The 11,815-nt window shown below is 38.4% G+C and overlaps 1 protein-coding gene across 1 annotated transcript; it reads left to right on the top strand.

Annotated features, from left to right (window-relative positions):
• Positions 1–785: 785 nt before the first annotated feature.
• On the top strand, positions 786–9,497 carry LOC310891723 (uncharacterized protein; the record flags this gene model as incomplete). Its single annotated transcript, XM_083853964.1, has 5 exons — positions 786–860; positions 3,115–3,273; positions 4,369–4,421; positions 7,106–7,232; positions 8,853–9,497. The coding sequence occupies 5 exons, from the start codon at positions 786–788 to the stop codon at positions 9,393–9,395; spliced, it is 957 nt and encodes a 318-aa protein (XP_083710090.1). The 3' UTR covers positions 9,396–9,497.
• Between the last annotated feature and the right edge of the window lie 2,318 nt (positions 9,498–11,815).

The raw sequence follows: 11,815 nt of genomic DNA, 5'->3' as shown, positions 1-11,815 counted from the left end.
CTGGTTATGATTGTATACACTGATTTTAAGATGGTACACTTAGACCATCGTGAAACTCTGAGGTCTGTGTTGTTACTGAAAATGCTTTCTGTACCACAAGCCTTTTCTTGAGTTCTGTTTCCCTGATTACTGCTTCGGAGGCCTTAGCAGTCCTAGCATCATCCGTCTTGACCTTTTACAAGTACGGAGTTCTTTTATTGCTCGTGCAACAAGCACGTGCAAGATGCACTGAGGCCCAAGGTAAACTTCATTAAACTCCAAACGTATTCTCTTCTTTATGGCTTGAACTCCCAGTGACTGCATGTTTCTCTGTCATCAGAATATATTGATTGTATCATCAGTGTAGCCTTGGGACGTAAAAAACATGCCTCCTTAGCTGAGAATTGACCATTGTAACACTTAAAATGCTAATTTTTCAGGCACAAAAGAGAGCGAAAGCTAGACAAGAAACTGTGCGGTCCCACGCTACCTTGAGTACCTCAGCGTGGTGCATCTTGGAGGCAGTGGAGAAGCTGTCAAGCCCTTTGTTGGTAAATAGCACTTCTTTTAATCTGTTTTTGCTTCATGTGTTTATAAAACTTAGTAAATGTGCCATCAAAGGATAAAGATAAAACTATTCTTCCTTACGTTGTGGCCGGTTTAATTTATTGCGCTGTTTTTTCAACAGGATGCTAAAAGAATGACATCTCTTTTGCCGCTGTGTTGTGTAAGTTGACCATGAACCCCCACATTTTTGTTGCAGGGAACCCTCTCTCTCAGGAGAAAAAAATTGCCCTCTAATATTTATGCTTTGTTTTTTCCCTCAGCCTCCGGACATAGATAAACCGGATATTACTGACTTCCAGTCCAAACGAAGAAAGGTAAGAACCAATAATGTCTTAAGCTGAGGTAGATAACTTTTTCAATGCTTTATCACTATTAGAAAAATTTTCTCAAACCTCAGTGACAACATAGACATCAAATCAAGTTAATATTGGCATGTATCCACAATAGATGATGGGCTGTGAAGATTACTCAGGTTAAGAATTATGTTATCTTTGTAAGTTGAGAGCACCAACTCTAGAACACACCAAGTCGTTTTATCTTGTCCCCCAACTTGGGGTGAAGCTGCATATTAAAATTCCTCTTGAGGCAAGTTTTCTCTTGAAGAAATGATCACAAATAGAAAAATACTGCTTGAGTGGTCATATAGACTTTGTACAGACTTCCGTGTTCATTCGGGCACAGAAAACTAATTTTTCTGCTTTTTATCACCATTCAAAGTAAAGAGGAGGAAAATTGTTAATTTCCGACGCTATAAATCTTACGCTCCTAAATTCCTATTTGGAGGTAGCACAGAACTGGTGAGAATGCTGTGGTAAAGCATGATTTCCTTTCATTTTATTTAAAAAATGAAAACTAGTCATCTTTTTTTGATGACTTTAGTTAGGGGTATTCTTGGGCTTGTTAAATTGCAAAACCCTTAAATGACCACTTGAAGATCAGGTGACTGAAGGAAATAACAAGATGTGCAAACTTTTCATCTTCTGTTCTAATGAGAAAAGGGACAGTGTCTCAAGAAGTTTCTGTGCTAATTCCTTGACTGGATGGATGTATAATTAAGTTTACAATCACTTCAGAGTTTACAAACATCTCAGATTTCCTGGACCATCTTTTCACCATCTGCCAAATTACAAGGGCATGGAGAAGTGAAGTATATCATAAATATTATCCAAATAACTAAAACCAAATCTGGTGTGAATTCTCAGTTATATTATAGCAATACACCTGTGATAAGGCATTAAGAAAGATCTGCCAGATTTGCAACAGAGAGCCTGAAATTGTCAGCCACTAAATGAATGTTGCACACAGCTGTCAGTGGGTGAAAGGAGATAGATTGTCTATTCATAATACTAGAATTCATAATGGTGGCGGGAGAAGGGTAGCCCGTGATGAGAAGCAATTATTTGCTGAGGAGACGATCGTGTGTTTTCCTGCTAAAGTGAACATGCGGTTGACGGAACACTTGTGCACTCGGGCTAAACTTCTGCAGTGGGTAGCAGTGATGTGGTATTTTTCTTATTTCAAGGAACTGTACCAGGCAGAATAGCTCTTGGTGTATTGAATGCCTAACTGGGGGAATTAATATTTTTCTTTTTTACCTTTAAAACCAGCAATGAACCGTCGTTCACTCGAAGTAGATTTGTGAACTTACATAAAACATGTCTTATTCAAGGTTTCAAACTGAATGTAATATTTTTTAGAAAGATGTATTTTTGTATACTTTAGAGAGAGTGTGAATCCTATTACTAAGAGCTGGGAGATACTGTGAAATTAAAGCTGCGGTGTAAACGATTTCCTGTTGGTATTGATTTGAACAATAGCATGCTTCCTAAGACTGTATTTTCTGATCCTTAAGACCGCAGGCGGAGCCATCGGTAAATCTTGTAGCCTTTAGGGTTTGTTTTCTGTCTGACAGTTCAGTTAAGTCAGTTTTGCAGAACACGCAGTGGTCTGTGTTAAAAATTAACTCTGGTCTGTGAAAATGCTTTGAAAAGGGAAGTCAAACCCACTACTTGAAGTGCATCTAATCCACATGTAAAGCATTGGATCATATTTTAATGAATGAGATTATTGTAAGATTGACAAGTTGTTTTTTTTGAGTGTGTTCTATTGTTTGTGTAACTTTGAAGGGGGAAAATGTAGGGGATGTGAAGCCCAGAAGCCTGTATAATTAGTTGCTTAACACTTCAAATGTTAAATTAATGAATTAAGCTACTAAAAAAAAAAAATCACAGTGTGGGCAGAGGAAAAGATAGGAGCATATTCTAGGAACATGGGTTATTTTAATTATGGTAGCATGAATTATTTTGTCTATGAAGCTAACTGCCAAATTTTGAAATGGAATTCAGTCAGACTTTGGCTACTTATATATAGCTTTATGGATTTCGTTACTGGTTTTCTGGTGATTTCCCTCTACAAGTTGAACGGTCTTCAGAATTTTCAAATCGTATTCACTGAGTGCCAAGACCGATGGGGGGAGGTTTATAGTTCTGTAATTTGTTTTCATCAATAAATATTGGAATTAATTTGGGTGGACATAAGGATAAATTGATTGCTGTTTCCCTTTCAAAGCTGGAATCCCAGAATGCATTCCAGCCTCCACCTGTTAAGAGACTTGTGACACCAACAGTAAACCGTCAGCCGATGCGTTATACGCGGTATTCTGAACCATCACCGACTTCAACTACTCAGTCCAGCAAAATTTGCCAGAGAGGAGACACAAAGTTCCAAGTGAGTACATTTTTGAGTCCTTATGTGCCTGTTTTTTTTTTCCAGTCTTGGAATGTTTCTCAAACCAATTGTTATCCTATCTTTGCAAAAAGTACTGATAGTATGTTTGAGGCGAGCTTTAAGGCAGTGGGAACCATTGTGAAATAGATTGAGCTTTTATGGATTTAATTCTGTTTTTGGAACACTCAGTGTCTTGTGGTTGTTTTCACGATGTCATGATGTGCTATTGAGTCATCCTGTTGTCAGTGAAAGAATATTAAAAGACAGAAATGTTTTCCTTTTATATTCTCATGTACACAAAGCTGTCACTGATGAAACATGCTCGTGTTCTGTGTAAACTATTCCAGGTGAGCTATGTGCTCCAAGTGAGAGTTCTGACAATGTGCTGAGTTATCGGTTTTGATTGCTTTGGAGTAGATGGAGTCTGATAAATTTTCCATAAAATTAAATGGGCATCTCTTTCTGCGAAAACATCTGTGTTTCCAGTATCAGTCTGAGTGTACAAATGACCACTTGTTAAGTGTATGGGCTTCTTAGGCTGGAAATCAAAGTGGACAGTAATACTGGTTGCTTATTGCTTTTAACTCTTTCAATCTCTGTATTGTTTAGCCAGCACAATCTCCATTTGGTAAAGTTCTAAAATGAATGTAGCAGCAACTGCTTAGTTTTTAGGGGGGTAGAGGTTTTTTTTTTCTTGTTTGTTGATAAATGACAGAAAACAGAAAAGTATGTCCCTTTTACGGGGTTGGCAAACACAAGTTTTGATGAAAACTCTCCCCCCCACACACAATTTTTGTCATTTTGTTTAAAGTAATTACTTTCTTTGTTAGAGGATTTGACAAATTTGATTTAGTGTTCTATCAGTTTGTCCTCAATGCTGAGTGAAGCAGTGATGCTTACTTTAGCCCCAAAATTTAACTGAACTGTACCCACAATGCTGAATTAGGGAACAACGTTAAGTAGGTGAGGTGTATTCAGTGCTATAAAATTAAATATAAATAAATAAAAACCACAAAAAACCACATGAAGTGGTTGTTGGTACTTTGTGTATTCTGTACATATTCAGCTAAGTCTTGAACTAAACTTAACTTGCAGGGGATGAGAGAGAAGACTTTGCCTGCAGAACAGCGAGCAGAACCATCTGAAAGGTATGACATCTATTAATTTAAAACTTACTTGAAGGAAGAAAGACATCTCCTTTTTCAGTACGGTCTGCACCTGAAAGGTGGTGACAGTTCTCAGTAAAAGGAATGGGAAATCCAATGAAAATTTTGTATTTTGAGGGAGCTGCAAAGTCTGGATTGTGTTTGAAGATCAATATAACTTTGAGAAAATTGTTGTTTTTATGAAAGGAAGGAAGATGAGCAAGAATAAAAGTACTGATACACCACTTTTTATCCCAAGTTTATCTTCTGAGTAGGATACGAAGATGGGAAACGAGGCACGTTATAATGCTGTATCCACAGAAAGGATCTTTGCTATTGGAGGCCTAATTTTTTCCTTCTACAGGAAATATGGCTCATTTTGTAGTTTAACTAAATCTGTAGCGTTACAAATTTTGCTTTGACAGATATTTCATGGTTTATAACTCAGTTTACTTATAACAAAATAATTTGTCCCTCCTAATGTTCCCTAGGGGAAAAGCTATTAGTTTTAGCTATTTAATTGCTTGCAGTTTGAAAGCTCTGTCCTAATGGGATGATTCTTTCTGAAGTATTCTTTAGAAGGTGAAGTAGGGGAAGTGAGTTACAGTTCAGGAGGATGTTTATTGATGTGTTTTTTTCTTTATTTTTTAAGCAAAAACATGGAGGAAGATTTATGATTTATTATTCTTTTTTTTAATACTCCTTTCATGATGAAGTTAATTGTCTGCTTTGAGTTCACATGAAGACCATGTGTTCTTTAGAATCATTTGAGGCCAAATGCTAACTCATCTCTAAAATAAAAAAAATCCAGCAGAATTAATTGAATTTCTTCTTGAGGAGACTGCTTTGTGTTATACTGCTTTCTTGGTTTAGGTCAAATGAGTTATCCTCCAGATAATATTGATGGCTTTTCCTTCTGGGCAAATGGTGTTTTGGGTAATAATGCTTGAGTTAAGGGACTTTGCACTCGGTTTTTAGGGGGTTGCTCTTTTCAAAGAACAGTAGCAGGGAATTTTGTCGACTCTATGCTCATCTGCCAAGCAATTCTTATGTGACCATGGGCATTCTTTGGCTTGCAGAAAGAACTCAACACTTTGTTTTGGCATCTAAAAGTTGGACTTCACAACAACCACCTTTTTAGGGGTGGAAGCGACTGGCTTTAAGGTTCTGGTACAGGTGCAATCAGGTGCTGGGTTTTAATTATGTTTTTTTCAAACTGTTCTAAATTGTCTTTGCTAGAACTCCTTTCTACTTCTCCATTTAGGAAGGAGATACAGCAAACTCATACTGCTTTTGATTTCGTTCACAAAGTTTATTGCAGTGCCCTACCTTTTGTTTGTAGAGTAGGTAGTGGTGGTAGTGTTTTTTGTGATGCTGGTCTCTGTTGGGTGCCATGTTCTGGAGCAGGAGCACCACACTGATCTGCTGGCAAGAGTCCCTTTGGACAGTTGAGTTGGAATACTCAGTAAATCTCTGGCCCACCAATGCTATATATCTATGCGTGTGTGTGTATATATATATATATTTTATATCCTGAGTCCAATTGTAGATTAGACTTGCTTGAAGGCTGACAACTGTCTTTGCCCCCTTGAAGCTCACAGGTGTTAACAGAAAGAGGAATATGGGCTGTTATGGGCAAGCGATAGTTGTCTGAATGAAGATCTATTTTGATGTAAGACTTTTTTCAGAATTCTAATGGATTGACAGTTTGGATTAGAGAAAAGTCTGAGCATCTGCCTTAGGGATCTGTCTTCCTCTATGCAGTTACAGTGCTAAGCAGGCTGTTGTCAAGTATTTGACAAGTTTAGACCAGTTCTCCTCCTCAGTATTGTGGGAGTTTGACCTGGTGTCTTCCAGTGCGATCTAATGCACTTCTGTACTGACTGACTGATTGGCTGCAAGATAAGCTTTGATGTCACGGTTTTTTCAGGCATACTTCATTTTCTTGCCATAGTACTTTTGTTAGAGTTATTCCCTATTCCACTTCTGGTTTGGGTTATTTTTTCCCCATTTGCTCTTGGATTAGGATATCTTTCTGGTTTTGAGCTAGGCTTTTTTAAGTACCAGAAAAACGCCTTTGTATGCCTTACAAAAGGGATCTGTATTCATGTCTGAAAAGACTTCTGGAATGTTGGCATACCCAAACACCTCTGCTGTTCCTGCTGATGGCCACACGAAAGCCAGAGCTGCTTCTGAAGCTTAGGCCATATTACCTTGCCACACAAGTCTAAGGCGTCCCTATTCTATCAGAGCTGTTGGCAGTGTTTCCCATGTGTATGTGTGCATATGTGCACTCTTTCTGTATTTTTGTGAGCTGTTCTTTTATATCCCTGCAAAAGATACACGTGCATCGCAGAATCAGAGAACCAGTCCTATTTAAAGGAAGCACTGGAAAATAACAATCTAAATCAGCTCTTCTATTTCAGGTCTTCTGGCTTAGTCATTGTTCCCGTGTGAACGGTGCACTTATGTATGTCCTTTTCATTGCTGCTGTTAATAAAGTTTTTCCTATTTAGAACATCAAGTATTTACCAGCATTTAGCAACTTGTGAGACAGCTTTAGTTTTTTTCTGATCAGCAGGTTTCAATTCTAGGACTAATAACAGCTCTAATATCTTGAAAAAAAAATTTGGCTGGTAATTTTTTTTTCTCTTGTTTCCCCCAACTTCTGTACTGTCGTGTGCTAGCAATGTGACCAGCTACAAATTCAGTACTGCTGCGTCCAATGGTCTGTCTTCAGGAGTGAGTAGCGGAGGTGGCAAAATGAGAAGGGAAAGAGGAATACACTATTTATCAAGAGCTGTACAAGAACAGGTAAGTGACTCTTAAATTAATTGCTGTCACTGAGCTTACTGAAGTAACTAGCTAAGTGTGTCAGTTTTATTGCATCATAGTAAATTATAACAATACCGCTTTATTTTTGCATTGTTTTTGTTTTCTTGTGGGTTTCAGAGCAGGCTCCAATTGATTTCCTGTGTTTGAATACCTGAACTTTGCTTATGTAATTTTGAAATTTTTAATTCTCTTACCTTGGAGATTCTTCAAACTATAACATTTCTCGTTAGCAATTGAATGAATGAGTCCTAAGAAGAGAAGTTTTGGTGAAGGTGTGTATAGTTTTTCTACAGGAATGATACTTGAAACGAGTGCCAAGTATAAAAAGAAAAAAAAAGCTTAATTTTTGGTTTCATATTTAAGTCGTACAGAAAGATACAGGCCAAGAGTGTGAAAAAGAATAGTAGAAGAGAGCATTCTGCATGTCTGCTAACGATGACTCAGTTTTTGATACTCACCAAACTCATTGTGAGAGAGTTTTTTTCTCATTTTAATAGGAAAAATCTATTCCATAAAACTATGACCATGAATATTCAGATTATTTTTTCTTTTATTGGATGTTATATAAGCTGCCTGTAAGTTAATTTAAGTATTTACGTTAACATTAAGTATTTAATTAATATTAAGTTAATATTAAGTATTTAAGTTAATTTAAGTTTCAAATCATTAAATGGGACTTCTGGATGATGCAATATAAAGAAATCGTAAACACTGTTGTTTATTCCTGTAACGCAAATAAAATAATGGTCCAAATATCAAAAGTTCCATAAACTTTTCAAATCAAAACTGTGAAACAGATGTAAGCTACAGGATGCACTGAATATCAGTAGTACCAACTTACATCCCTTCCTAGTCATTTCTAAGTAGATCATGATAGTACTGTACAAATTTTGGTCAGATTTCCTATGCCATTTAAAACATAACTCATCCAATCTTAGTAATCGAATAAAGTAAGTGGCAGGGATGAAAATTGAAGTTGTTAAGAGGCTGTTTTCTGATTTTTATATTTGCATCCTGATACATGGTATAGACTGTATTTACCAGAACACAATCTTCAGTGCTGCTAGTCTGACTTTCTTTGGTGCTTTTTGTGTTTAGTTTGGTTGTTGAACCTACCTGCTTCTTTAAACATTACCTTTTTCCACGTTCACTGCTGTAGTGACTTTAGAAACTTTGGCAGCTATCCTGCCTAATTTTGCAAGAGGAACACTTTCTCACTTGTCTTGAGAGTGTACTCTTAATTGAAGCCATGCGAGGGTAGTTAGAAAGGATGATGCTTCTCCAGAGCTTTGATGACTAAAGTACAGAGAAGAAAGAAAAAAAATGTGATCTGTGCATCTCTGTTCCGCACAGGTTTTGAGTTAACTTTCAGTGTTCTTGCTGTACAGTTGTTGAATAGAGTATAATGTGGAAGCAGGCCTGCCATAAATTAAAATGACGTGGTAGACAGAGGTGGGGAGATCGGGATTTCTTCTGGAAACTTGCTTTCTCTTAATTCGTATGGATTTTTGTTCTATTTAATTTTGTTAATAAATTGGGTGGGATGGGGTGAGAAAGTAGTATGTCTTGTATAAGAAAAATTAAAATTTGCAACTTTAGGAAGTGGAGGAACCAGTGCTACCGAAAATACCCCTACCCATCAGTGCTGCATCGCTGCCTCAGTTCAATTCCAGTTTCGTTGGTAGTAGCGCTGTCTCAGCGTCACCGAGCGCTGTTTCAACAGCAGCAATGAGCACGGCAACTCCAGCAGCTGCGACGGGCATGGCAAATCCATCAGAGGTGGAGGGCATGACAGATCCATCGGAGGTGGAGGACTTGACAGATCTATCAGAGGAGGAGGTGGAGGACATGATATATACAACGGCGACGTCAGGCATAACGTGTTCAACAGTGCCCTCAGGCTTGACATATCCAATAATGGCGGCGGGCATGCCATACCTGCTGATGACAAAGGACATATCAAGGTCAACAGCGGCAACGACAAGCGTGGCAAATTCAACGGAGGCGGCAGGCATGGCAGATGCAGCAGCGACGGCGGCGTGCAAGGTAAATCTTTATGCTATAAATAATGTTTACAATGAGTATACTGCTTTATTGCGAGTTGACTTTTTCTGTGGTGCTCATGAAACTAACAAATATTAGTTTCTACGCAGCTGAATGAATTGGGGTTGTATGCCAGTTTGGGGAAAAAGGCATAAATGTTTTGATTCTGCTTCTCTCAGTCTTAGAGCCTGCCAACTCCCATTTAACGTGATTGTATAACTGCTTCAAATGCTGTGGAAGTCTGCGGGGGAAGGGGGGTGTGGACTTTATGCCAAGTTATTTATAGTGGTTTTGGCAGGGGTAGAGTTAATTTTCTTCGTAGTAGATGATGCTGTGTTGCAGATTTGTGAGCAAAACAGTGTTGGTAAGGCACTGGTGTTTTAGCTGTTGCTGAGCAGTGCTTACACAGTGAGAAGTCCTTTTCTGTTTCTCACGCTGCCCTGCCAGCGAGGAGGTCGGGGATGCACAAGAGGCTGGGAGGGCACTCAGCCAGGACAGCGGAGCCCAGAGGACCGAAGGGATATTCCACACCATTTAGCATCGTGCTCAGCAATAAATGCTGGGGGAAAGAAGGGGAAGGAGTGGGGAGTATGTACAGGGTTATGGCATTTGTCTTTCCAGGTAGCCATTACATGCGATGAGTCATTAATGCTACCTCAAATTTAACAACTTTACTTCTTTATTTCCAGTTCTTTTCCCTGTTCCATTTGGAGGGAGTGAGCGAGTGGCTGTGTGGTGCTTAGTTGCCTGCAATGGTTAAACCACAACTTTATTTAAGTTATTAAATTAGAGGTAACGTGGTCATATAAGCCTCACATAGAATGAGCCTAGGGTGCAATAATTGGCATATTATTGCAATAAAATAAACATTAATCTGTTCCAGAGTACTTGAAATATTTTTTGTACGGTTTGAAGTAGACAGCTGCTTTAACATGTTGAGGTGTTTGCTGAAGTTCTTGGAGTATCATTGGGCTGAGTTTGCCGTTCTTCAGCTTCCTGGCTTGCTTTTCCGTGCATTTAGACCTAAGTAGCATCTCCAGCTTTTCCTCTCAGTTTCTGGAATTTGGTTTTGAAGATATTGTCCTATACCCACTTGGAAACTTCCCTGTGTTTTATTATTACTTTTATCTGCAAAATAACTCAAACATCAGGTTTTTCGACGTCACTGCGGGACTTCTGTTGGGTAGTGAATTCAGGTAGTTGTTGCTCTTAAATATAAACCTTTAATTCTTTTGAAAATACAGATACAACCAGCAAGTACTGTTAGCAGTCCTGAGTTCGCGTTTTCATCTCCAGTTGTGAAATCTACTGAGGCAGAAGTGCTACCTACGTCTTCTGTAAGTAAAATAATAAAGGAGCTTGACTTTTTTTCTTAGGCATTTAGTAGGCTGTTGCAGAACACTAAAGCAGAATCTGCCTTGATGGAGAAAAGTATGTAGGCTTCTGGCTTATAATTTGTCATTCAGCATGCGTGCTACAAATGTGAAGAGCAGCTTTCAGATTTGGTTTTGTGTGTGCATTCGATTGGAGTTCCTGTGGCTTGAGAATCTGAAAAACCTCTCTTGTTCATAGCAGATTGGGTTTACATTTAGTGTTCCCGTTGTAAAATCGGCAGAACTTTCTGGACCCAGTGGTACTCCAGTGACGCCCTTTCTTACCCTAGGTAACTGAAACTTTAGCACTTCAGATCTGAAGTGCTGATTTTCCTTTTTTTCTTTATTAAATCTTCAATCTGTCCTGTCTGCGCATGCTAGCAATTCCAGGCAGTGTTGGACTTCTGCAGTATTTTTCCAGTGACAGATCTGCTTTTATATTTTTTTTTTGTTTTGTTGCTTTTTGTTTTGCTTGTAATCATAAAGCATTGCAAAGTAAGTAGAATTTGTGAAGATTCTTATGTGAGAAGCATGAAAGCTGGAAATTCTTGTTTCTAACAAAAGTGAGTATAATCTGCTCTAACTAGGTCACATTGTGAAAGCTGGTTTTGTTTTCTTTTGTTTCAAAAGACACCACCACCTCAACCAACATCAACACACAGAAAGAGGAGGTCAAAGATTTTGCTGGTGGTCCCTTCACCACTGCCCACGTCTTAAAGGAAGGAAGCGTCTTAGACGTTCTAAAAAATCCTGGAGAGATAATGAACTCCTTTTAAAAAGATGCTGCAAAAAATACGCTAGCATTTTTTATTAAAAAAAAACCAACACACGACTTATGGTTAATAGAGTATCTGCTATAAATATGAATGTAGGAGAGCATTACATTAAGCGCTGCGTTTGTTAGGGTGCATCTGCCCCCTTCTATTCTAAGCGGTGTTTGTTGCTGGAAGTAAAACTGCAAGATGAAAAGCAGATGGGTTGCATCTCCTTTACGTGTTAGGATGTAATTGTAAATGAGGTACTAAGAGAATTAGCCAGATAATCGGTGTTTCATTTTAAGTAAATACAATTTGTGGAATTGAAAAGGAAATGTTTGTAAAGCTCAACACTCCTGTCCCACCTTCAGCCCAGGTGAAGAAAGAATAG

Source organism: Anser anser (genome assembly GCF_964211835.1).
Source record: "Anser anser genome assembly, contig: HAP1_SCAFFOLD_71, whole genome shotgun sequence".
In the NCBI taxonomy this organism is placed as follows: Eukaryota; Metazoa; Chordata; class Aves; order Anseriformes; family Anatidae; genus Anser; species Anser anser.
The sequence above is the reverse complement of the archived record's forward strand: the minus strand, read 5'-3'. Positions and strand labels throughout refer to the sequence as shown.